A 26,958-nucleotide genomic window follows, 5' to 3' on the forward strand; every position below is an offset into this window, starting at 1 on the left:
AAACAAATGCAAATGGACTAACATATTAGGATGAAAGGGAAACCTTAATATGTTTACATTTTTATTACAAAAAAACTGGGCCTAAAAGTTGCGTTTAAAACATGAGACCTGTCCCAACGTATAAAAAAGAAAATTCGACATAGAGTAGTAACCAGTTGGGAAGTTATGTAAAGCAGAGTTGGAACATTTAAAAGCTCTGTCTGATTTCACATTGCGCTTTGAAATGTCTAAACTTACTCTTGCATCTTGTGTGATGAACCATCCAGTATAGGTGCTAATATTAAATAGTCATTCTCTTGTCCTACGATCACCTATATTGCTGCTTTCAAAACTACCGCAGGATTGTCTTGCACACTGGATTTTGGGAACATATGAAATAGATAGTGTTATCCTGATCTAAAACCTCGTAATACACTTAATCAATGTCAGATTCTTGGTTAGGATCCACCACAAAATTCGTCAAGGTTGAACAAGCAGCCCTGGAGGAGGAAGTATACGCCTTTTATCTGTATTGTTTGCTTTTACGATAAGTTTAGTCTAGCTTTAGGTCTGGTAGCTTAAGATGCATCAGAGCCATTCTTGGAGTACTTTTTCTTTTAATGTAAGCCTGTTTCTGAACTCCCTCTAAAAGCGGGTGGCCCACGAGAATGGTTTTGTCCTTGTTAAGTTTTAAGAGGTTTTGCCATGTCCACCTCACAACCGATGACATGCCTGCCTAGAATTTTGTGGGAACCTCTCCTTAGTGGTTATTAAAAGATGCCACAACCTGAGTATCATTTGCACATGATATTAGTGAAAAAACAAAGAATGAATTTGCAAGATCAGGGGAGTGATATATAGACTAAAAGAGTAGGACTCTGGGAAAACACGCAAAGAGCTCCTTGTGCGTAAAATCTGATTGTTAAGGGGGAAGATAAACAATATGAGAACTATCATACAAAAAGATTTAAGCTATTCAAATCTTCATCTCAGAGAATCTAGATGGTGGCTCATTGTTTCATGAGAGACTATATTAAAAGCACAGTCGAACTGAGGAAAATTAGTGCAGCCCTATATCCTTGAGCCATAACTCTACGTAGTTCTTTCAGCAAGGCAGTTTAAGCACTAAAGGAACAACGAAATCCATACTGTCCACAAACAGCTTAGCAGTGAATGGAAGCACTGGAATGTGCTCAAAATTAATTTGAGCCTGAGGGTCAGCCATAGGCATCTTAACAAGCAGAAGTATTAAAGCCTGTTTCCAGATAAGTGGGACACCTTCAAAATAAATTGTGAAGCACATTCTAATGCCTTCCCGAAAAACAGAGTTGGGACTTGGTTCCACAGGGCGAACCAGATTTGTTTTGAATCCTGTTACAGGCACTTCTAAAGAATACTGGCAGAACTTCTGTGCCTGCAAGCAGTGATTGTGAACTCTCCCCAGATTTTGTGAGTTCAGAACAGCCAGTTTGACCCCTAACTTAGGCAGTGCTTATATGTAACAACCTAGGAACCAACAGCCTCATGTGTGCTCATCTCCTAGGTAGACTTGTGTGGATGTGATTTGTCAACTCAACAGACTATTTAATACAGCAGAAGGTTGCATTACTGCCAAGGTTGGGGACTAGGCATATAGATGGCCACAGTACGCACTGCAGCCATGCAGGAGCACCAGAAGTTGGCCCTCACCATCCCTCACTGTATGTATGATGGTCCTTTAGTATGTACATATTACGAAGGATAATATTGTAATGGTGTACCGTTAACTATAACCTATTGTGTTTTTTTTCTTTTAACAAACAAGATCATCCACGTTCAGAAGTCTGTCAACAAAAAATAACATATTTTACCTGTTTATTTATCCTGTGTCTGTCTGTGTCCCGGTATTATGCAAATACAGAAATCTAGCAATTAGAACGTTTTTATTCTGTGGAAGCTTTTTTCCAATTAGGAACTTTGACATTATATTGGAACACTTGAGAACACCCAAAAATATAGCTGGGACAAGGTAATGTTGTTTTGAACAATTAGTCCCGTTAAAAAAAGAAATAAAAAGATAAGTGTAAACGCCATATTTTGCTCCATCAGCAAAATATATCACACAGGACTCACAGACATGCTTATGTATGTCATTTGTTTTTGAGTCAGGAGAGATTGTCAGCTGTTCTGGTGGAAGATTAAGTGACCAATGAAGTGTTCAGTCTGTAGAATTATAATTAGTGCTTCCAAGGAGGGAGCTGACAAATCAGGTGTGGATGCTTCATGATCCTCATCCCACCCCGCGGCAGCTGATTCTTGCATTGCACTCAAGGCAGCTGTGGCAGTAAATGATTAAAAATGAAAGGAAGACAATGTATGCTAATCGCTGTGAGTTAGTTGCATTGTGTTACTTATGTATTCTTCTAATTTTTAAATACCATCTCTGAATATTTGGTAAATCCTATCATGATACACATCTGCCACTTGCTCCAACACTTAAGGCCAAATTATGTGTCTGCAATCCATTTGAGCCCCGCTTTCTCAGCCACTCTAGCTAAGTGATTACATGTTATAAAAACTTAAAAAGTCAGAATCCTGTGAATATCATGTCTTACTAATTTATTGTTGTTGAGCTTTTGCAGCACCCATTATTGTTAATTGTGTTTAGTTAGTAGTACACTAATTGAAACAGCCTTTGATTGGTGCTTATTTTTGATTATCAAATAGCTACAATTCCTGAAGAAGAAACAGCTACGTCATTGATTGCTGTTATTACATCAATTCTTACCATCCTTCCCTGTGGTGGAGAAAATAGAGGACACAGTATTAAGCATGAATATATGCCTCTTGTAAATTTGTTAAGATTATATGACTCCTTCAACTGGGACAGAATCTTTGTTCTGCGTTGGTCAACTTGTAAACCACCCTAGATGTGAGTGACAGACAGCTTTTGGCATCCTGGACAATGTATATATTTATATTAAACAATATTATGTTAAGACCTATTAATGACAATGCCATGGAAGGTTGACTGACATTTCAAGGTTAAATTAACTCTTTGATTCTAACACTGCTAAAATTGTTCTAATTTTTGGATTCTTTAAATTCCTTCTGAAGACTACTGCATATTTTTCTCAGGAGGTGTATCAATATCCAGATTGGGGAGTGCTATGAACACCTCCTAGGAAGTGACACCATGTGCGCTTCAGCTCACTCATTTTTTATTTTCATGGTAAACTAAAGTGTTGTTCTTGCGTTTTGGGCATATGTATTTGGAAAAATTATGTAGAAAATTCTTCCTCCAAAGACATGTGGCTAAGACTGCATGCTACTCTTAAGATGTTTCCCACTGGCTGATGCGCTCAGCTGCATGATGGTGTGGCTGGCACTGCCCACATTCACAATTCATTGAAATATGGCTCTGTACCGCCGCTTACTCCCCCTTAACCTTATTTGTCAGATTTGCCACTCCTCTGAAAGAAGATGAAGGATTCCCTCTCCTGGTAAGGAATAATCGGATCAAAGCACCCATGCAAGCTAATGACGTCAACATTCTCGATTAAACCTGTGTTGTACTACAAAGATAACTCATAACTTTAGTAGCTTCTTGTAAGAAGAACAAATAAACATTTAATGGACAAGAAGAAGCTCAAGCAATGGTACTCGGAGCAAGCTTGTAAAATTGCAATGTGTTTTAAAATGTTAGCTGTGTTATGGGTTAAGTGCAAACATTATATATGGAATTTCACACATATCTGTGGTCATGAATAGGCTCTAGCATTTTATTAACACAAATGGGAGACCTCGTGATTGACTCTCTGAGATGAGCCTAATTGAACTACGTCTTTGTTGTACCATCACTTCGACTTTTCCATTCTGTAAAGTCAATGTTGGAAACCTTCCTTGCAACTCCTGAAGTTCTCTGTGAAATATGCAAAGGAGCATGAATTGGTAATTGTGTGTCCTGATCACTCTAGTTGGAATCTCACACCTTATTTTGCTTCCTTTTAAAACAGTTTTTGCCATACTGTCAGTATCAAGTTTTTGGTTTTGCAAAATCTTAGCCACCATGCATAAATGGTGTAAAAGTGTGTGTTGCTTTTAATTCACTTTAACTTCCCTTGGTCTTCTCTAATGAAGAAATGTAAATATGTAAAGTGCTGTTGTAAGATGAGCCTTTCTGGTAATTGATTTACATCTAGAGCTGCTGAGCAAGTTTAAACAAAAGTGCAATGAAAGAAAACTTCATAAACATATGCGGTAGCTTTTACAGATTTTTAAAAATCAGAGTCCACTTGTCTCCAACAGACCAATGGAGAAACAGAGACCATTGGCGAAACCGATTTTTGTGAGTTTGTTAGGCTTTACAATTCCCAGACACACTAGTATAGGTGTTATTTCTCACTCTTCTTTAATGATAGGGTATGCTGTAAATATGATTGTTCTATGGTAAAGGGGCAGTGTGAGGATTTACTATTCAGACAGGGCAAACAGCTTGCAGGAGTTGGTCTTTTTTGTGGTACCGCTCTGTGACGCCTTATTGTGTTGTGTTAAAGTTTTCTAATTGCATTTTTAGCGATAGTCTCTTATTACAATTTCTTTTCCATTAATTTTTAGGCTTTATATGTATAACTGTGTACATGTTTTAAGCTTGAGAAGTTGTATGATAGCAGTATTGTTGGTACTTTAAAGTTGTATCATGATCTATTTGAGGGAGATTTGTGTCTGAAACAAAATGATAAATGTATGCAAATGTATTGAATGCAAATTAGAGGATTCCGTTTTCATGTTTCATTTGTTTTCTGTAATTTTACTCTATTATTGATTTAGCCATCATGTAGAAATTCGGTTGGTGTAGTGCAATAATACAAGAATTTAAGGATGAGAACGCACATATTTAGGGAGTGACAATTAGTAAGTTTTTTACTCAACACACCTAATGAAAAAGCAACATATTGTTTACTTCTTGACTTTAACAAGGATGAATAAGTAAAGGTTTGTCTCTGTGAGCTGACTTAAATTTTTGACTAAATACGTTAAGCAGCAATAACGAAATGATATACATCTAATTATAAATAGGTGGGTTGCCCAGTCTTGCGATTAAAACCTTAATCCACGTTGTATGCCTAGTTAATGGTTATGGGTTTGTTATGAGCATTTCCATAGCACAGTTTACTATTAATGTGGAATTGTAATGCCAGTGACCTCTGGAATTTTTTTTCAATGCCCATCCAAAAAATTGCCTTTGCAGAGTGTGAATTGCCCTATCTGGATGAGCTGAGGTATTCTGATCCATCTGTAGGGCAAAGAGGTGAGATTTTCTGGTGTGAGATTGAATGATTGAAGTGAGAATCATGCGGAGAGTTAACAGAACTGGAAAATGCATTCTTCCCACGTACTTTGAGGAAAGCTATAGGCTAAAATCTCTTCAATTTAGACTGTGCTAAATTATAGGGGGCGTTTTTATGTAAAGTTTTTAACCAGAAGTGAGGTGGCATACAAAAAGAACAAATATTGTACATCATATTTGTACTTGGCAGAGCAGGTGGCATTAAAGATTACAAAATGTTCTAGGCCCTTGATAAAAGTTGATCAAAGTACTTTGCATTTGGTTTCTTATTTATATAAAAATATAATTTTGTTGAAAACTTGATACCAATGATCACATCTGAAAAGTAGAGAAAAGGTTTTGTTTAATTTGAGATAGTTCAGAAAGACCCCCCTATTTCTATCAGCCCAGGGTGCCATGGTCAGATCAGAAAGCTCCCATCCAACCTAGTCTGAAGTGCACGCCTTCTTCCTGTCCCACTCTGTAACCAGAGGTGGACAAATGCCAAAACAATCGGCTACTACAGTCTTTGCTTGCTTCACCCAACACCCACACTAAATTCTCTCTCTCATCTAGGGTGTCCCCTTCCCTAATGCAAGCCACTGAGAGTTTGCGTCTGACTCATACCTTCTGAAGACAAAGCCTCTCCCAACTCATCTCCTTATCAAGCTAGGTGGCTTTGGCTAGCCAGTTACCCCTAGGTGCTGGATAGGCTGCACACAATACTTGGCCATTCACTGGCATACGTGTTTCATTCACAGGAATATGATGTCACTAAAATTTTAATAAGTATTAATATATGCATGAAGATCTGTAGTCATTTCTCTGCTTGGTTGAACAGTTCTTTGCCCCCATCTTAGGCTCTGCAAACGAAGGCTGGGCCCACTTCCTGCTCTAATGCTGCCTACGCAATCTTAGGGTCACTCAGGTGCCTAAGGTCACCCAGGGTTTACCTAAAGCAGCCAGCCAGCCATCCTTTCTATTTAACCTCTTCTCAAGGCTTGGGCATCCTCAACCCGTTCTACAGTGCCTGCTTGTCATGAGCCAATGACAAGCAACCAGTGAAACATGACATGATCCCCTGAAGGCTTTCACGTCTAAGGACGCAGTGGAATAAGAAAGCACCCCATCCATCAACTCTCACCCTAAAAGAAAGTTTCACAATGCTTTCCCGTAAAAAAAAAAAAAGCGCTTGTCATGTAAACTGCCATATGTCTCACGTGTTCTTTGGTGGTGATTCACACAAGTAAAACATCTATAGTCTGCATGCAGAAGCATTGTGTAAGTGTATGCAACATGCACTAAGCAAACATGATCAGCACCAGAAATTCCTCTTGTCGTGGTAGTGGTAAGCGTTCCAAGATGAGTGATCCGAGAAATACAATGCAAAGAGGAAATACACACAGGCATAACAGGGGTATCCCATGTGTTTTTCAAGTCTATTTCCCACCTGTATGTGCACATTTAACTTGCGGAGTGATACGGACAAAAATGTTGAAAAGTGTAAGTTTTTCTTCCCTGCCACAGGTTGAGTTGTAATATACAATCCTGTGCATGTATAAATTGTGCCCTGTAGAGAGTCTATAAAGGTTGGATACATTTACCAGTATTTCTGTGTGTCACAAGCCATTTTGAGCGTAAACTATGAGAGTCTTTTTTTTTATCAGAAAAAACATACATGGTGATAAGTTGTACACAAGTAAGTTATGTATTTTGGGGTAAGAACGTACAGAATTTCAGAATTGCACAGATGGGTTTGTGGCATTCATGCTAGTACTAGTACCTCTGTGAAACGGGATGTTATAAAAGTGACTGGTGTATTTCGATTACATTTGGGATTTATTGTTCTCCAGTGTTTTTTGTCTTAAATATGAAAGGAATGTATCTGGTCCAGTTCCTAAAGAGGGTCATAAAAAGGCACCTTTTTCTACATGTGAGCCTAGCATACCCCTACATTTAGAAAACAGTCTGTTTTTGTCAGATCCAACATGACCAATTTTATTTTTTTAGATACAGATATGTTGCATAGTTTCCAAAGGTGCCGTGCTTATGGCAGATATTGAACGTGTGGAACAAAAATTGCTTTACTTCTTTTAGTCTGTGGAAGGAATGCTTAAGATGTACCTGTATCAACTGTGCACAATGCCTTTTGGAACGAATTTGTTTTAATGCATTTATGCCACATGGGCCTCAACTTTCAATAGAGTAGTTGTTGAAAGGGCATTTAATGCATGCACTAAAGTGCTAGATCGTCACGTCGCATAAGTCCCCGCACAAGTTTTATTAACTCTGGGCCCTAGTGTATATTTCAGTGCGTATTGAGACCGGGGTGCTGTGCGGTAAACCTTGCACACTCGTGGGGTAACATTTCATCTAAGGCTAGAGATTCTTCCTCGTTTCTCTTTAAGGGCGGAGAGGTACGTCTCCTCACATTATGATAAAATGTAGGCATGCTTTATTATCAATGTACTCTTAGTAGGTAAGGGCTGTCTTGCATTGAAAACGAGCAGGAACGGGGGGAGCAGCCCAAGCGCCGAAGTACAGGGGCTTTGGTTATTGGTTTTCATTGGCTTCACATCAGTCATTGCTGCCAATAGGCCCTCGCGCGCAGTAGGCTTTCAAGTAGGCCCGAATTTTAACCACCAGAACATTGCATGCCGGGACACGGCACATTGCACGCTGGAATACTTGAGCACCGCTTTCAAATGTTCAAACGAAAGTTACAGAATGCGCCCTCCTATTGCATAAAAGGATGAGGTGCGGACACTTGGTGACTGCGTGATGTGGAAACCCCGTCGTGAAAGTAATTACCCTTCCAGAGTTTTCTTTAAGTTCGACGAATATCCACCGCGTACAGACATGAAACAAACATGTACTTTACACGCATTTACGTGGCGCTTCAAACCCCAATCGTGAGACCCTAAAGCGATCACAACGGAAAGATGTTAAGGGGCACGTACTGAAATGCGTTTGCGAGGGATTTAACTTACCAGTAATCCGTTGAAATGGTTTATTTTGAGAGATGGACTGAAAACACAAGTGCCCCTCGTCCGTTTTCCCGTCTGAATGCTGCTCTGTCACCCGTCCAGTGAAGTGTGAAGTAATGCATCGCGTGAAGGAAGCTCGAGCCTGCAGTTGAGCAGTGTGCTCCGTCCGTGTTATTTCTGGTTTCCAGGCTGGCTGCTCCACCTAGAGGCAGGAATGCACCCCGGGGGACAGAGAATTAGCGCGCGCCGCGTGCGGGTGGATGGCGCATTCCGTGTGCATGTGGCTCTAATGCGTAAAAAACTCACCGGGGTAGCACGAACGACTGCAGTAAAGACTTGGTTCCACTTGAAGTTTTCGATTTCTGGACTGTTTGAAAATGTGTTACCCACATTCTGTTTTCCGAACCCCCACACCCCCTATAATATAACTGACATAGTCGGGCCTGAATCGGCGGGGGTGGGGATGCTATGACGTATCTTGTTCGTATTTTCTTGTGACATTCCAAACTTACATGCGGCCTCCTGTCATTTTTTAAAACACCCAGACAGTTCTGTTTTTTGTTGTGTTTTCCTTCGTTTTTTTACCGTTGCACGTGAGGTTTTGTAGGCCAAAACATCTAATGGTCGACAGCAAAACTGCGAGTCGCAATGATGAGTACTCTTGGCTTAAAATATTAAGATTGGCCGAGACATGGGCCACCTTACCTGTATTTAGCCAAGTATATGCACAGTGCTCCAAAATCACACGACAATGGTGGTACGCTACAGCTTCCCTCTCGATTTTGAGGGGAATAATTTGCATGCACTAAGTAAACTGCATTTTAGGAACAATGACGTGTTTCTTTTTCAAAGGGTAGCAGATCCAAACCGTTGTGAATTACAGCTTCTCCTCCAAATCTGGGGTGGGGGAAGAGGGCAATAGCGGGTAAGTGGAGGAGGGCGGGGTCTACAGTCACAATTAAAAATTCGTGGGGCACCTGTGTCTTAATACTCATCTACACAGCGTTAGATTTACTCCTGTATTAAGCAAGCGCTGGTGCAGAACAGATCCAGCCAAACTATGAGTAAAACAATTGATCCCAAAGTTTATTTTTAATTAATAAGTAGTTTAATATGTTTTGTCTAGAATGGATTAAATGCATTGTGTCCAAGGCAAGTTGCATTATGTACAAGTATGGATTTGGAGGTTACCTAGAAATACATTCATCCATATTTAATTTTAACATCTAAACACTTTCCATGTTTTCCATACACCAAGTTGGATGTTTTTGTGAGATAGGTTTATGTACTACCATGATATTCGTCCAGGCTTAGCCATCAGTGTGTTGAGAGGTTGTATTTTTTTCATCATGCTTGCAAGTTCGACTGTCAGTCAATACTTCAGAGTTAAGCGTCAGAGGGCGTAGCTGTCATTCATGCCTGTCCTGAACCACCTTTTAAAACACTTTTTATTTTTTTTAGGTTCTCCCATGCCATCCTCTTCATCTAGCGCATCAGTAATTGAACATTTACATTCCCCTCCTCCATCACCCAGCCTGCATGACAACCAGAAGTGGTTAATAAGTGCTAATGCCGCCCAGCGAGGGCAGGACTCTGACCCTGAGGATGAGTACACTGCCAGCTCTTACCTAGCGCACATCGGCACTCTTTCAGTGTGTGACCCATGCCATGGTAAGCCGATGAACCTACCTTCATGGTTTTATTGCATTTGTTATTCCCCCACTTTCTTTTGTCTGTAATACATTTGCCACTATAAATCCATTCAATTGAAATGTTTATTATTTGTTTAAAGTTCTTCCTATGTTTCTTGGAGCTAGAAACGGTGGGTAAGCATGTAGCTCAAAGGGGTGTTTCATGATGCACTGATTTTCCTTAGTTAGGGAACTCATAACTTCTTAATTGCCTCTGCACGCCCTACATACGTTGCTGCTGATGGAATGGAGAATAACATTTGGATAAGCTGATACAATGATGCTCATTGATTGGGGCACTGAAATTTCAATTTCCTTGCATTTTGGAGTGAGGGTCTGATGTTAGATGTTTACAGTACAGTATCCAAATGAGTTGTACACTTTGTACTACTCCAGAAGTCTGGGCCGATATCACCTTGACATTCGAAGTCTAGTCTCCCTTGAGGCTTTTAATGGCATTGACAGAGAGCCAGAGTAGACTGTGGAGAAAGGGACTACGTGGATTGCTTCTTTTCAGTGTGAGGTGGGCAACACTGGTTTGGACCTCTATAGGTACTCCAGCTACTAAACGGAAGTCTCAGTAGAGGACATTAGTTTAGTCCTACTTAGAGTTCATAATGGGTTCTGTCGTTTAAGAAATGATGTTCAGGATATGTATATAGTGCATGGGTTTGTGAAGCATGCAGGTTTCTTTAGTCACACATCCTGTTTGATAGGTGATGTTGATGTTACTGTTATGCAAATGGCTATGGCTGCATTTTTATCTAAATGGGCAAAATCGGCCAAATGATGGTGTAAAGGAGAAAGATGGATTATTTTTTAAATATAGCGCAAACTTGACCTAACGGTATAGGAATGCTTTACATGAGCACAAGTTACATTTTACAGGTGACCTTTTTTTTTTTTTTTTTTTTTTTTTTTGTTTTGTTTTTTAGACATGGGTTTGTCCTGAATCACAGGATGTTGAGTGAACGATGAGACTCTGGCCTGGTTCCCCAGTTCCAAAGTCGGCAGCTGTTGCTGAAATGCCACATCCTCTCCCAGAATGGAGTTAGAAATAGGAACCATTGAGTTTCAGGATTCTGTCCTCTCCAGTTTCCAAGGAATCATAAGATATGAGAGATTAACTCTTCCTTAGCATGGCAGAGACACTGATAGGTAATTTGTCAATAGCACGTGAATGGACTGACAGCCCTTTGACTGAGCAGTTCAGTGTAAAACTACATGTAAAAGTTGAAGGGGAAGTCTTAGAATGGTGAATTGGTGAGCCCTGCTGCATTCTGAAAGTTATGGCATTGTTGCAAGAGATGAAATGACAATGCTTAATGCATTGCTTTCATTCAGGGGAGTGACTTGGATCCTGACAGAAACGAGCTTGTGACTATCAGCTAAAGGTTTTTATATCTTTAACTGTCTTAACTGATCGAGGTGTGTAAGGTTGCTGCACTGTAAGTCCATTTGTTTCTGCGCGAAGCGAATTTGAGACTGGTCCTCTTCTCCACAGACAAAAAAAACGTAGTTGTTTTTTAAAGAACTGAGAGGGAGGCTGGTTAATGCATTTACCTTAAAGCCAGCTGCATTAAGAAAAATACATTGTCCGCACTCCTGGCGGTGTACTTCAAAGCAACTTTGTATTTGTTTATCTCCCCAGCAGTGAAGTCTGTGTAACATGCTTGCCTGCCTGCAATGAAGGGTCCTCCGGGCAGGCACCACACACAAGTTCCCATGCTGGGAAAGGTCTTTGAAGAGTACTGCCAGGGTCTAGCCATTCTAATTATCTTAAAATAATTACCTTGCATTTAATTACAATGGCTGGCAGAAACATTCCTCGATCCTTGCCTTCCCCAATGCCCAGAACGAGGAATTCTTGTTCCATACAGTATTTCTCCGGTTCTCCCTTTTTCGAATCGGGGGAGACAGATACAAAACCATAGATATTGCTCACAATTTTGCATCTGGGGCCAAGATAATTTCATCCATCCTTAGTTGCAGGACTCCAACAAATCAAAGTAGACAGAAATGAAGAGTTCATTCATATCTCATAAACCTAAAATAATCGCAGTGGCTATGGTAGCCTCTGTCCAGTGTCTTTAACAGAAACCTGACAGATAAGAACTACGACTGAGGTGAAATTCAATGAGTTGTCAGAGTCAACAGCTGACATAAGCAGAGTTAGTATCATCTGTGACAAAGAAAGCTTTCAGGTCTTCTGTTGGTAGAAATTGCTGCAGAGCAGAACATTGGGTAAGGGAGCTCGCCTTTGGGGAGCAATTTAAGGTGGGAGGAGAGATAGTTGGCGCTGTCTTTCTCTATTTTCTTGACACTTACCAAAAATGTTGATGTTGTTGTACAATTCCGGTGTTGCTGCAGTGGATGAGCTAATGAAGGCAGGAGTTGGAGAGGAACGAACTGTGCAGAATAATTGTAAAGTCTTACTGAAAGCTACTTTAATTCTTTTAGTAATTGAGAATTCTGGTAGCAATTAATGGTCTCTGGATAGACATAACATCTGGGTGGGAATGAGCCTGTGTTAGAGAAGCTTCATCAATATTATAGTTGGAACAACTCCAGTGTGTTTCATGTGGTAGCATTTTTGATTGGAGATTTTCACATTTTTTGATTAGAAGGACTAGATCACAGGAAAGTGAACCACCCACCCACACACAGATATGCCACCGCAATCATCTTTGTGCTTAAACATTATCAAACATAGTCAAAGATCAAACAAGGAAGTGTAAGCTGTAGATGATAAATAAAGAATGTATTTAGTTGGTTGCATGTCAATATATTGTATACACAAATATCTGACATAAATAATGTCCTATGTATTGTTTTCAAAACTATCTGTCTTTAAGCGTTTATTTTCTATTATTAAATATAGGTGGGAAAGCCATCAAGTTAATAGGGAGTGAAGGGTGAGCTCTGGCTCTAGTAGCCTGTGCAAGAGCCAGACCCTAAAAACAGTTGGCATGTAAACCATGCAACAAATATTACAGAGTGCAATAGGTGTCTTCAAAATTTAAGGAAGTGGATTTCTTTTAACACTTGGAAGAGTTTCACCTTAGTACATCAGATTATTTGGAAAGTGTTTATTAAAAAGTGAGATTTTTTTTTTACATGAATTGTGAAACATTCCTGACTAAAATACTATAAAAGAACCAAGAGACATGTCACGAGTCATGTGTACCCTATGTGTGGTCTAGATTCTTATTATAGAGGAAGCAACATTACAGGGATTGAAGTGCAGTGAAATATGCTATTAGCCTAAGATTACACAATTTGGCCAAGCAGTGAAGCTGGTTTTAATACCATACTTTGCAGCTTCACAGCGTGCAATTCAGTCACTAGATGGGTCTATTTCTGCCATCAAATGTTAACGTTTTGTCCTTAATTATTGGAGGTTGAGTATAGGGTAACGGACAGAATCTTCGTTGTATTTTGGGCAGTTTTACATAAAGTGAACATTGCCCAAGGACATTAGAGCAATTTACAACTGACAGAGACTACGTTAGACTTTCTCTTTTGAGCACACATGGATTTGTTCAGATTCACAGAAAGATGTGGCGAGGCCAGGATTCGAAAATGTCTCCCAATGATACATGATCGATAGCTGTAGCTACTAGGCCACGTGGCATCTAGTGAAAGCTTGAGTTGTGTTGGGCTCGACGTTCCAAGAGGACCTCGAGCTGAGCCAGAGCCAGGCATCCGGCTTAAGCCTGGCTCAAGCTTAAGTAGCTTGCCAAACTATTTTTGTAACTCAAATAATTAGGACAGTATATTTATGTCAAACAATGTTCTGGTACCAGAACATTTAGTTATAAAACTCAGATTTGATTGCTCCTTCAACAGTTGGATGTCTGCAACAAACCATTTTGTGCATGGGCGTAGGAAGTGTTGGGGATGTGGGGGATTTATCCCCCCCAGATTTTGGAGTCGAGGGGACACAGGTGACAAGCGTTGGGAGACGCAGGGGACAAAACATATCTCCTCCACACTTTCACTGTTTGCAGGGCTATTGGACCATTAAAACATGATCTATGATGGCCCTGCTTTTGGAAAGATAACCTCCCCTCAGACGATTTAAAAGGCATGTATTCACGGTGTCCGATGACAAATTCCTGAGGACAGATGTAGGCCTTTCTTTCAGGTTTGTGGCAGGCTCCGCATTAAGTACTAACTGATGGCTGGCTATTGTCATTCTATATAGAATGACAATGGTCAGCCCGAGCAGGCACATCATGTAGTGCGCCACCTCCTATCCTGGCCTGAGGGCACAGCAGGAGGCCTCTGCTACTGCTGCTTTTGAGTAGCACAGTTAACACCCCCTGGCAAAAAGAAATGCTTTTATCCCCGGAGTGGGTAGCTAACCCCACATTCATGGTGGTCACGTGAGGCATTGTTTATGCAACCCACTGCAAGTACAGAAATAAACAGGAAAGCAAACCCGTTCCTTACCTGTTTATTGTAGATTTGCCACTTAATGGAAGTGCATTGCTAGCAGATGCCCTGAGCAATGTGTTCGCTGTGCCCTAAGCCTTTCAATTACTTTAGTCCAGCAAGAGGCCCCCAGGGAAGCTTTTCGGATTTATCAAACAGATAAAATGTTTCATCATGCACTCCTTTTTGGGGAAAAAAGTGCTTTCAAACCAAATAAGTGAAACAGAAAGTGTTATGGCCTGCAGTTTAATAGTTAAAAACACACTCTACTTTAATTGCTTTGTGCTCTGGTATGTTGACATGGTCAGACTGGACTGTAGGCAACCTGGCAATGCCAGAGGGGCAGGTTTGAAAGGTCAGTGTGTGGGTGTTTGGTTGTTTATGGTCTGTGGGTTGGTTTGCACTGTGGATTTCCCTGATATTACCACAAACATTGCTTATAGCAAATGCACATGCATGCAGTCTGCCATTCTCAGGGCCGCTGGAATCATGCGATTGTGAAACCGCTGCATTTTTCATATAATGATAGATTTGCCACATAAAACATCATCTGCTGCATAATCTGCAGATTGATTGTAAGGAAAAATGTTTCTAGATCACATGGTTCAAAAGTTACTAAGCACAAAGCGACGTGTTGAAGCACAGTGGAAGTCCCTTTGTAAAACTTGACTGGTCACCTTTCTGTTGCTTATTGCTGTATTTTAAAACTTGATATTAAACTGCAACTAATGAGGTACAACCAATGCCGAGAGAGTGTTAACAAGTGTAAAAATAAAAAAATAATGAATACTATTAAAAAATGTGCTGCATTACGCTACCTAATTTGCCTTTTCCTGACACATAATTTACTCAACTCTGCCACCCAATTTGGCAGTCCCCTGCTCGCAAAACCCCTAGGCAGTGTCTTTACAAGTTTGGTCCTGCCCTGATTTGTGGCCCACATTTTTAGCTATCTGATTTGCTAACAGGGTCAGTTTTCTTTTGGTACCTGGGCATATTCTCTTTCTGAGTCCGACCCTGCCTCAAGTACTTATGACCACCTTGAAGGTCACACAATGAGGTTGCTATCACAAAGATCCATCTCAATTGTTTGCAAAATATGGGAACTGTGATCCTGAGTACAATGGACATTGAGTCAGCGATGTGACTATTAAGGGCTTGCCTCTTTATTTCGGCAGCACCGTAGAAAAACAGGCACTTTCTACCATGCACCTTCCCTAGGCCTCACATTGCACTTCAGCAATGCAGGTTTTATCTACACAAGCTCAGGGCTAGCCCCACTGCTCTTCAGCAACATTTGAAAGGAATAAGCATGTGGGCTCAGACATCCTCACTCTTTCCCAACACATCATACTGGCATGAAACACTGCCTTTCCTTTTCTGGCTGCTCCACTTCATGATGCCCTACTCCACTTGTAGCTGACATTTGGGCATCATGAGGTGTGGGCTCTCTGATTTCCCCAGTCTGTGAGAAAAAAAGACCATAGAAAGGAGAAAATATATCTGTTTCAGACTTCCATTCCCATGTAACACTCAGACACATTTTTGAAGGAACTCTCTTTTCCTCTGTTGCCACTCTGCTTTGAGCCATATTTACAACATGTTGTGTTTAGTATCCATCTAGTCTTTGCAGCCACTTGAGAGCACTTTGACACAATCAGTGTACAATAAAGCGAGTTAGATGCATTTTTCTGACCATAAATCCAGTTACGAGAGCATCCTGCTTCCCAGAATATATTTTGTTGTATTTTATCTAAAGGAGAGAATGTGGCATTATGGCCAGAGATGCTGACGTTGGAATTGGGAACCAGGTTAGTCTTGGTGTCGGCTCAACATCCTGTGACTCTGAGCAAATCACTTAATTTTTCTGCACCAAAAAATGAATATGATCTTGTATAATATGATAGGTGCTCATGTAAAGGTCTCAAGTAACTTTGGGTCAAGTTCCTCCTACACACAACTGCAAAAAACAAGCATTGGACAAAAGATCTTGCCTGTACAAGAGCTATTGGCTATGGCAATGCATTTTTGCGATGTTGCAGACCATTGTGAATGCTGTTCAGCACGGTTAAAAGTTAGTGGCATGGAGTGGGTGGTAGAGTGGAGTATTGTGTCATAGAGGAGAGTAGAGTTCAGTGGCCGAGAGTATCGTAAAATGGAGTGGAATAGGGTGGAGTGGGTTGTATTGGATTGAGGTAGTGAATACAATTGGAGTAGAGAGGGGTGGATTGAATGAAGTTTGATGAATTCGAGTGGGCTGGATTGGAATGGGGTGAAGTGGATTAGAAGGTGGTGACTAGATTGGATTGGGGTGGGTGTATTGAATTGAAGTGATAGGACTAGGGTGGGTGGATTGGGGTGGTTTTGAGTGGGGTGAAATGGAGGGGGTGGATTAAACTGGACTGGGACAGGTTGAATTTAATTGGACTGGTTAGATTGTAGTAGGGTGGATTAGACTGGGGTGGGGTGGATTGGACTGGAGTGGATGTTTTAGAGTGGGGTGCATTGGATTAGAGTGGGGTGAAATTGAGTGGGGTGTGCTGTATGGATTGGAGTGGGGTGGGGAGAATTGAAAAGGGTATAGTGGGGTGAGTTGGACCAGAGTGGAGTGGGTGGATTAGAGTGGGGTTGACTGGATTGGGGTGGGGTGGTCTGGTATGTGGTGGATTGGTGTGGATGGGCTGGATTGGAGTGGGGTGAACTGAACTGGGGTGGTGTTTATAGACTTGGGTAGAGTGGGGTGGACTGGAGTAGAGTGGGATGGATGGAAGTGGGGTGGATTGGAGTAGAGTGAGGCGGGTTTGAGTGAACTGGACTGGATGGGTTGAATTTGAGTGGGTAGATTGAAATGGGGTGGGGTGACCTGGAGAGGTTGGATTGGGGTGGGGTGGATTGTAGTGGAGTGGGTAGATTGGATAGGATTGGGTTGGGGTTGAGTGGAGTGCAGTGGATTGGAGTGGGATGGAGTGGATTAAGACGGTGTGGGGTGAATTGGATTGGAGTGTGGTGTATTAAAGTAAGCTGTGTTGGACTGGGGTGAATTAGGGTGGATTGGATTGGGGTGGACTGGAGTGAGGCTGGTGGACTGGGTTGCAATGGATTGGATTGGAGTGGGGTGGAATGGAGTGGGTTGGAGTAGGGTGGTATGGAGTGGGTTGGACTGGAGTGAGGTTGATTGTGTTGGACTGGAGTGAGGTTGATTGTGGTGGATTGGATTGGCGTGTGGTAGATTGGATTGCAGTTAGGTGGATTGGATTAGGCTGGCTTTGCGGTGGAATGGATTGGGGTGGATTGGCTTGGTGTGGGGTGGACTGTGGTGAATTGGAGTGGGGTGAATTGGGGTGGTATGGGTTGGATTGTGGTGAGATGGACCGTATTGGAGCAGGGTGGACTGGAGTGGGATATGTTGTTTTGGATTGGAGCAGAGCAGATTGGAGTGGGACTGATTGAAGTGAGGCAGATTGTTTTGGATTGGATTGGAGTGGGACAGACTATTTTGGAATGGAGTGGGGCAGTTTGTTTTGGAATGGAGTGGGGCAGTTTGTTTTGGCTTGGAGTGGAGCAGATTGTTTTGGATTGGAGTGTGGCAGATTGTTTTGGATTGAGTGGGGCAGATTGGAGTGGGGTGGGTTGGGAGGATTGGAGGGTGGTGGATTGGGATGGAGTGAAGTGGACTGAAGTGGGGAGGATTGGACTGGGGCAGATTGGAGTGGGACAGATTGTTTTGAACTGAAGTGGGGCAGATTGTTGTGAACTAGGGTGGGGAAGGTTTATTTTTATTGGAGGGGTCGGTTGGAGTGGGGCAGATTATGGTGGATTAGAGTGGGGCAGATTTCTTCTGGATTGTGGTGGTGCAGATTGTTGTGGAGTGGGCATATTGTTTAATATTGTTGTCTTGAGAGGGTCAGATGTTTTGGATTGGAGTGGGGCAGATTGGAGTGCACTGGGAGGATTGGAGTGTGGTGGATTGGAGTGGATTGGGGTGAGTGGTTTGGATTGGAGTGGGGCGGATTGGATTGGACTGGAGTGGGGTGGATTGGGGTGTAGTGCATGATTATGTGTTGAAGCATAATTTCAAACATTATAAATAAGAAACAATGTTGGTTTGCAATATTTAGAACAAGATAAGTCATCTTTTGAGAACAGCACCCACGAGCAAAAAACGAATCAAAACATGAGTGCAAAGTGAGAAAGGAAGGCTTGGCAAAATAAAAGTTAGCTTAAAAAAAGAAAACTTTGCAATTATGTTTGCCCACAGGGCACGTTTTTGGCAGTCACATGCCTTATGGTTGATGGGCACAAGAAGTTTAAAAAGTACAAAATAGTAGCTCAATCACCTCGAGAGAAGCAGACTGGCACTGATTAAGTTGAATCGGCCAGTGCTTGGTCCCTGCTCCACGGACAGGAACAGAAATTATGCTATGTCTGCATTGACCAACTACAAGGTTGTAAAGAAGAGTGTCATGCAAGCCAACAAATGGCAAGCAATGGACGGGCTCCAAGCCCTTTTTACTTAACAACAGAGTCTCACATGCGAGACACATGTGCTAGCGCAGTGGTTCCCAACCTGTGGTCCGGGGGCTCCTGGGGATCCGCAAAGCCTCCTCAGGGGTTCCGCAAGTGCTCAGAAAATGAAATAATGTTAACAGATTAGGTCCCCAGCTTTCAGTAATGACTGTGTGAGGGGTCTTCAGGTTCCATTAATGATTCAGTGGGGGTCCCTGGGTTCCAGTAATGATAAAGTGGGGCTCCACAGAAGTCAAAAGGTTGGAAACCACTGTGCTTGCGCATGCCATCTCAGGCTTAACCCTAAAAACACACGAGGCCTGCCTCTGCATAGGACGCACTTCCAGCCATGTTCATGCGGCCTCATAAAACTGAAATATGCAAGGGTTAATATCATACCAACTAAGAAACACTATGTCAAGAACCTCTGAAGGATGAAAAGCAGATCCTGCAGTCTCAAACCTGCGACCTCCAGGTTGCGTTCGACTTTGACAGCAAAAGCCTTGACTCCCTGACCTACCGTACATTAGACTCTGTCTGATAAAACTGCATCTGAACTTTGTATAAAAAATAGTGTATTTTAATAACACCATTTCACTTCAAACCTCTGTGATTGTACAGGTTTACTGGAGTCAGCGGTGTGAAGATCATAGGGAATTTGTATTGGGTCCCGAGGCTGATCCTGTCCCCCCCAGAAATTGTGTCTCCTACTCCCCTGATTTTGTGGCTCCAACAACATATTGCTGCCTGTGCATCCCTATGCGCAAAGCCGCTGTAGATTTTCCTTGCAACTCTTTTATACCGGGAATTGAACAACTGACCCTCATATTGGTTGTGAAATTACTAAGGATGCCTTACTACTCATGAATGGCCTTCCAACCTTCGGGAGCCTGCAAGAAAGCGTGCACCAATTACGTAGCATGACAGCCAAATCTATAAGTATGCAGATTTGTGCTGTGCCGAACGCCTTATGACACAGCGAGCCTGTCCCCTTCAAAATGTCTTTAGTGGCTGCCGAACTGCAGAGCACGCGCGTGTCACGCAGCTCTTGGAAGATTTAGCGCGTGTTCTGACTGGGGCTTCTCCTGGCTGCAGCAGACAATGGGCACCGTTTGGGAGAGTCTGTGATAAATGAGCTCTCCGGGTGTGCCACGGCGCTTCGTTTTCCATCTTTGCAACTTCATCACCTCCAGCTGACGTCTGAAAGTCGCAACAGTTTAGTGGCTGCTTTCAGCCGAGGTGCGCTGTGTACCAAACCTACGAATGATGAGATTGGAGGACAGAAACGCAACATTTGTGATTTAAAGAACAGGACAGTAACTACCGAGGAGCGCCCGCCATTGTTGGTGTTCAAACGGGATATTTATAGTACTTATGAATGCGCTGTTGCTTGTTTATTATTTTACAGCACATGCATTTTTTCATTTTCCTAGGTATTCATAAGAATTCAAAGCAACCGCTTGTAGGACACAAGCAGTCTGCTATTCCTAGAAGCCATAGAAATTATTTATTCTGCCTGGCCCATTAGCAGAGCCAGCCCTGCAAGCATTAAATGTGGTACCTTTGCTAGGAACATGCTGAGGGTAAAATGTTACTCTGTCCAAGATTACCAAAAAACTAACTGTGCACTGGCTCTGGAAAATGGATGGTGGATCCTGAAGCCTTGTACATGAGACACAATGAGGTGGGCCATCCCAAGCTACTTGAGCGACCCTTGAGGGCATAAACCTTAAGAAATATAAGACTGGCAAGTTTTCAGGCTCATTAGTAGATGTATGGAAGCATTCGTTTGCTTTATATTGCAGTATAAAGGCTACCTATAATACCTTCAGAACCCTGACATAGACTCATCCACACAGGGAGGCAGGAAAAAGTGTCTTGGTGGAAGGCTGCACCAGCTTATCGAGGAGGAAGCAGGTGATCCTTGAGTAGCGATCCCACCCCATGTGGAGATAGACTAGGTATAGACTAGGCATCCGCCTTAGGTGGGACAAGCAGATCTTTTTTTTTTACAAGTAACACATCTTTCCCATGTCACACAGAGAAGCGCTAAATTGCCTCCTCATCAAAATATCCTTGCACCAGCCCTGTAGGGAGTGATACAGGCTTTCAGAATTAGGGTCCTGTCTGATGGTAATTTCCGGGATGGAAGGATAGTAAGTTACGGGTCCTTGATTATGGACTCTTAAAGCCAGTCATTGACGTAGTTCCTTTTCCTGTCAGAATTGCAGTGGAGTAAGTCCTGTCTTCCTTTATTCGCTTCCTTGCCCCTCTTTCCTGGACATGCCCACCACACTTAAATATCCCAAATGGTGGTTTGTAGCCTCTCAGCTCGGAGGCAGCCTCATTTACATGAATATTTCTTGGTTGAAACATGTATATCGCCTTGTAGGTCTGTTAAACGTTTTATGAATAAAGCTAGCAAGAATAAATGAAAGTATTAGAAACTGGCATCCAAGTGGGGGGGAGGGGAATGAGAGTGCTCACTACATTCAAAAAGCTATTTTACACTGCATGCATGAATGGAGATTGCTGCATACATATTTGTGCTGGTTCGTGGTCCCATCCGCCATTACGCCATGGAGGTTGGCAGAGGAGGCACAGACATAATAGAAAGAGCACTTAAGCTAAAATACGAGTGCTGTTTCCAGTATTTGGTAAGCACAAAACGCCCCAGCATTCGCTCTTTTTAGAGATGGAGTTTCCATGGCACCGTGGGAACCATGGCTCTCCGTTACCTTGTGCGGGTGCTCAGCGCCTTCCACTCTGTGCCCTCCTCTGCCTCCTATCTGCTGTTTTCTATTATAATTAAATCAGCTCTCATCAAGAGCCCTCCTCTTTTATACTCCTTTACAAAACGAGCGTGCGCGAGGAGTGCAGGCTTTTCATGCAAATTGGAGAACAGCAAATTAAAAGGCAGCCAGGTGGTGGTTTTCAGCCTTATTATTATTTTAATCTTTTTTTTATATTTATTTCGCAAAACCAGGCAGATCAGACACAGGTTAATTGCTACCAGCAATTCCCGATCCCTTTGAAAACAAGTAATTGTTGCTATTTAGCGCATAGGTATGTATGCAAAGAGCGTTTACTTTACAGCTTCCGGCAACATGCAGTTGCCAAGTTAGCTTGATGTATGCCCGATCAGTGTCCGCTCTCCAAGTGTCTCATACGAAACTCATGAATTCAGAATAACTATTTTGATGTACAATGACCCATGCATTTTCCATGTGTCGTCGAGTAATTAGTGTGGTTTACAAACTGCTGCTACCTTCATATTACATTTCTGCTGATGAAAAATCAGCCTTTCTACTCTTTGTTTTCCCAATATGTGTTGGCTTACGCATGCGTTATATTACCAAGATGTATACAGTGCTGTCTTGTCATTACAATTGACTTGAAGCATTGTCTTGAGTTCAGGTACCCTAACGCCATGGTCTTGAGCATTTGTCGAAGAGTCTGACTTCTGATTGAGTTGAGTAATCATTAGGATGGCCCTTTCGTATGTGTGTGTGGTTGTGCATTTGTTGCAAACGTTAGTGTTGCTTATAGTGTTTAGCGAGTTTTTTTCCCAACTAGTTTGTGTGCCATATGAAAGGGTTGTTATGTGCATTTTTCCGGCTTGATGTACTTGTTGGAGGTTTTCAGAGTAGTGTGGCATGTATTGTGCTCCACGGGATCCCTTAAAACCAGATGCAGTGCTATGCTCTGGGAGAAAGACCTTGGAAATGCAATGCACATCACACCTTACCAGACACACAGCAAAAGTCAAGTGCACCAAAAGCCTGAAAGATCCATCAGGAGCTCAAAACGAACTCCCAGGGCCGAGCTGGATCTACAAAACTACTACTATTACTATGATGCACTAATTTGATAAATGACGACCCAGTGCAATCAGATGTCCCTAAAATATTATTCAGGTTGCACACCATCTGGGCTACAGTGCCCAGAAGTCTGTGACTCACAGGTGTTGGAGCACAAACAGTGTACTCGACACCCGCTGTGTGGCATAGCAGCTTGTAGACCGTCTGGATTACATTACCCAGATTCTGTGCCTCACAGATGGCGGATGGTGGAGGACGAGGAGGTGGGGTACCTGACCAATGCACTATGCAGGGTGTGACACAGGCCAAGACAAGGCCCATTGGAGCCTGGAGGAGGCCAGGCCGGGCCACCCTCTTCATTTCTTCCTCTGACAATGGGTAAGCAGGAAACCAGAGATAAAAATCTGTGTGGGGCAAATAATCCTACCACTTGTGACATTCTAGAAAGGGCATAAGGCATGATTTCTAAAGAAATAGAATTGTCTGGAAGGCTCATCTCATTCACAAATGATCTGCCTGTTCCCATTTAATCACTCCCATTAGTTTAAGTGGCTCAAGTACTTTGTAACTCCCCCAACACACCATCAGTCTGATATTGTCCTGTCCACTATATCTGCAATTACAGACTCGAGCTTTATGGCAACTGATTAGGTGAATATTCTTGATTTAATGAAGGTTCTTAGCCATAAATTTTAACTTTAATTAGATGAAAGCCTTTACTCACTAGTACTCCATTTAGAGGTGATAGAAGGCAAGCTATCTTAAATAGAGTAAGGATGGGTGCTGTTTAAGAATTATAATCCTATCTGCTTTATCAAGGCAAACAAGGGGGAAGCTCTCTATTTGCTCAATTTGAAAAGAGGGCTGAACAGGATATGGCAGAACTTTCCCAACTGAGTGTGATCACGAAGGCCAAAACGCAGAGAAGAACGCAGACTTGATGCCAGCTGGCTCACCCCTTGAAGTCCATAGGCTTACCTCCTGCCGCCAGCCCTTATGTTATTGTACTGGGCAATGTCCCGCCCTAAACTCGGCCCACAGAAGAAACCACTGTCCAGCTAAAAAAACAATGTCTCATTGTCATGTGAAGTATTCGAACTTTAGTGTAATCAATGCCAACAATAGTTGATAGTGTTTAGAGTCTCCTGGATTGGTTCTCTAGCTAAATCCCCTGCAGGGGAATTGCATGATTGTAAATTTTAGATACCCTTACCTTCCTAAAGATGCAAGTTTGGATATTCAATTGTTTTCACGTCAAATTAGGACTTTGTTATTTTTACATGCATTTATTTGCCACAATGTGTCATCAAATTACATCTTTTGATTTTTGTACCCGGCAAAACCGTTCTTTTGAGCCACCCTTAACCATCGGTTTGCTCCCTTTCAGACTTAGATTATAATCACTGACAAGATGAATATATCACCACCTCTTCTTCTTTCAGTATCATTTTGTGTGTGGAAAGAGGGGGGTGCTGAGCTAAGTAGACCAAAGGTAAAGGCAGCTAGCTGGAACCTTGCAGGAGTCTCCTCCAAACTGAGGGACAACTCTTGGTCGGGCTTTATACTCAACTTCACATTTTGCTGATGTATAAAACATGGACCAGCAAATACATTTATTGTGAAGGGTGATTGTGCTTTTCCAACCCTCAAGCCCTTCATTCTTAGGTGGGGAAAAAAAAATCTGGGTTACCTGTTCAGAACCATCATAGCTTGTCTTATAAATCTAATACCTGTTCAGTGTTCTTTTATATAGGATTTTCATCTAAAGCCAATTGATTTAGGTGTACTATTGAATATTTTTTTATAATGCTAACTTTTTGGATATCTGTATTTTTCTGATTTGTTTGACTTCCTAGAGAACTAGCCAAATTTTACTGTTCATCTAGGTGTAGTTACAATCAGTTAGTGGGAGGCAACGTTAGCACTAAGCTGGGTGTAGATCTCTGCTTCCAATAGCAGACCAATTTATTTGTGCAGATCAGGAAGAGATGATATGTGTCTAGGACACCAGAGGGGTTATTATATACAGTTATCTGAGGGGTATGATGTTTGAAATGCTTTAGAGTATGTGAACCACAGAACTTTAGTAGCTCTAGCACAGCTTGCTTGAAAATGTGCAAATATAGGGTCACTGTTTTCTAAATTGGTCCTAACCAATCATGATCTTTTTGATTGCCATTTATTTATGACTACAATGCCAGTGAGGGTCACAGAAGCTTTTGTGTTGTTGGGAGATAAAACTAAGAATTTGTTATCAAAACTCAATACAAAATACCCACCACAACACTGATTTCTGGTTTATTAATGCATGTTCCACTGCAAATAAGAGTACAACAGACATTAAAAAGTGAGCTTAGAGACAAGGAACTGATAATCAAGTGTTTGGTTGCTTTATAGAAAAAGGTAAAATAAAACTGCAGTCTGAAGCCTGGGAAGATTTTGTGCTCTCCCTTATTCCCAGAGACCCTAGTACCTTTTGGAAAGCTGTTAATTATACAATATAGGTAAAAATACTATCTAGTTTGGTTTTATAGATTCCCACAGATAATTGGGTAAATCAATTTTGCTAAAATGTACAGTTCACTGGAAGAGGGGGGTGATGTGCAAGAGGGCGATATATTCAAACTATCCTATATCTGTAGTTTATGATTTGGTATCAGGGGTGTGGAATTCCTATAGCCTGACTCCAAGGACATATTGTTTGGGGTTAAGGACGATACACTTCTGTGCTTATTGTGTCCTTGGGACAAGTAGGCCCACTGTCCTGCAGTACAACCCCCCTTTACCTGCCAGTTTACAGGAAAGGGAACTGTCTATGCTTGAGGTAATATTTGTGTCCTTATTTTAATGCTGTTCGAACTTGCATTCATGGTTCCTTAATACAAAGACTTTATTATTAGGGTGAGCACTATAAATAAACGCTGTAAGATCACACTGAACTACTGACAGTGATTCCCGTAAGAAACAAAATGTGTACACACGTTTGAAAAGTTAAACAATATGAAGCTACTTATAATGCTCCCAGAATGCTCTCTCATTAGATGTAAATGTTTGCAGAAGCTTTTAAGCAAAATTGATGATTGTTTGCTTTCAAAATAAAATGTTCAGAAAAAAAATGGAAGTAGGAAAAAAACATTTTGCTAAATTACTGAGAAATGTTATGCACTATTTCTTTGAGATATCATTTAGTAAACCGTGCTGATGCATACCAGTATTTCCAAAAAATAGTCATAATGGAAAGATGAGTGTAACCATTTTCAAAAAGATTATGGGAAACATTAAGATAAACAAGCACTGGCAAAACAAACCGATTAAACATAGATAGTCAGCCTTTTGGTTTTGTCAATGTATGTCTTTATTTTACATGGTTTTTGTAATACTTGATTGTTGTGGGAGCTGCCAGGCCCTCACCTTTGTAACAGATATTTGCAAAAAGAAACCGTTGTAACAAATACTGGCAAAAAGCAAAAAAAAAAAGTTGATCTAAAAAAGCGCACATTGCCACAGTAGTTACTGGAACTGAACAAAACTACTTTGAATGGCAATATGCTTCTTGTGGAAGAGCAGAACATTTTTACTCACAGTAAAGCCAGCCGATAGATGGATAGAGAGAGAAAAATAATTTAAAGAAAAATAAAATGTCTTAGTTAATGCCAGACCTAATTGGGCCCCAATTCGTGAAGAAAGTCACAAAAGTGAGCCCATGGTATGTGTCTTTACATTAGTGTCTTTCATGAATTCACAAGAAGTTAGAGAAGTAGTCCAGGAAATCGTACTCCTAGAAAATATTTGTGAACTGTATTTTAGCACAAGCAAATATGCATGTGTAGATTTGTTCTTACGAAATCTTGTGAGCATTTACAAGTTGACTTTCCCTCCAACCACTTTTTCCCAACCCTGAAAGGACTTATACTTCTGCGCTTGCCAGGAGTACATTTCTGACCTTTCTCAGGGAAAAGATTAGAGAAATGAGGTGAAAATCTTTAAAACATGATTTAGTAGGTTTGCTCAGACTCAGGCATTGGAGCCCTGGCAGTATTGCTTGCTTCTTCCTCCAGTCCCAGAATGTAGATCTGCAGAAAGGTAGTAAAATAAGGAAATTACTATAATAGGGCTTGAAATTGCTAGTATTCAAGCCCTACTAAAATATTAGCCCTGGCATAATGAGAGAGGCTGTTATCAGAGCTCTGACCTAATGAAATTGCTGAATTACTTTTTTGCCACACTAC

General features: G+C 41.6%; 1 protein-coding gene across 8 annotated transcripts in view; it reads left to right on the top strand.

Annotated features, from left to right (window-relative positions):
- The window catches only part of TENM3 (teneurin transmembrane protein 3), a 1,099,611-nt gene that overhangs the window by 776,467 nt on the left and 296,186 nt on the right, over positions 1-26,958 (top strand). For 7 of the 8 annotated variants that reach the window (XM_069244742.1, XM_069199199.1, XM_069199207.1 and 4 more), the window contains one exon: positions 9,736-9,945. The exons of the other annotated variant lie outside the window; for it this stretch is intronic. In XM_069244742.1, the coding sequence (XP_069100843.1) occupies positions 9,736-9,945 (210 nt within the window). The remainder of the gene's footprint in view (positions 1-9,735; positions 9,946-26,958) is intronic. 8 annotated transcript variants of the gene reach the window in all.

This window comes from Pleurodeles waltl, chromosome 1_2 (assembly GCF_031143425.1).
Source record: "Pleurodeles waltl isolate 20211129_DDA chromosome 1_2, aPleWal1.hap1.20221129, whole genome shotgun sequence".
In the NCBI taxonomy this organism is placed as follows: Eukaryota; Metazoa; Chordata; class Amphibia; order Caudata; family Salamandridae; genus Pleurodeles; species Pleurodeles waltl.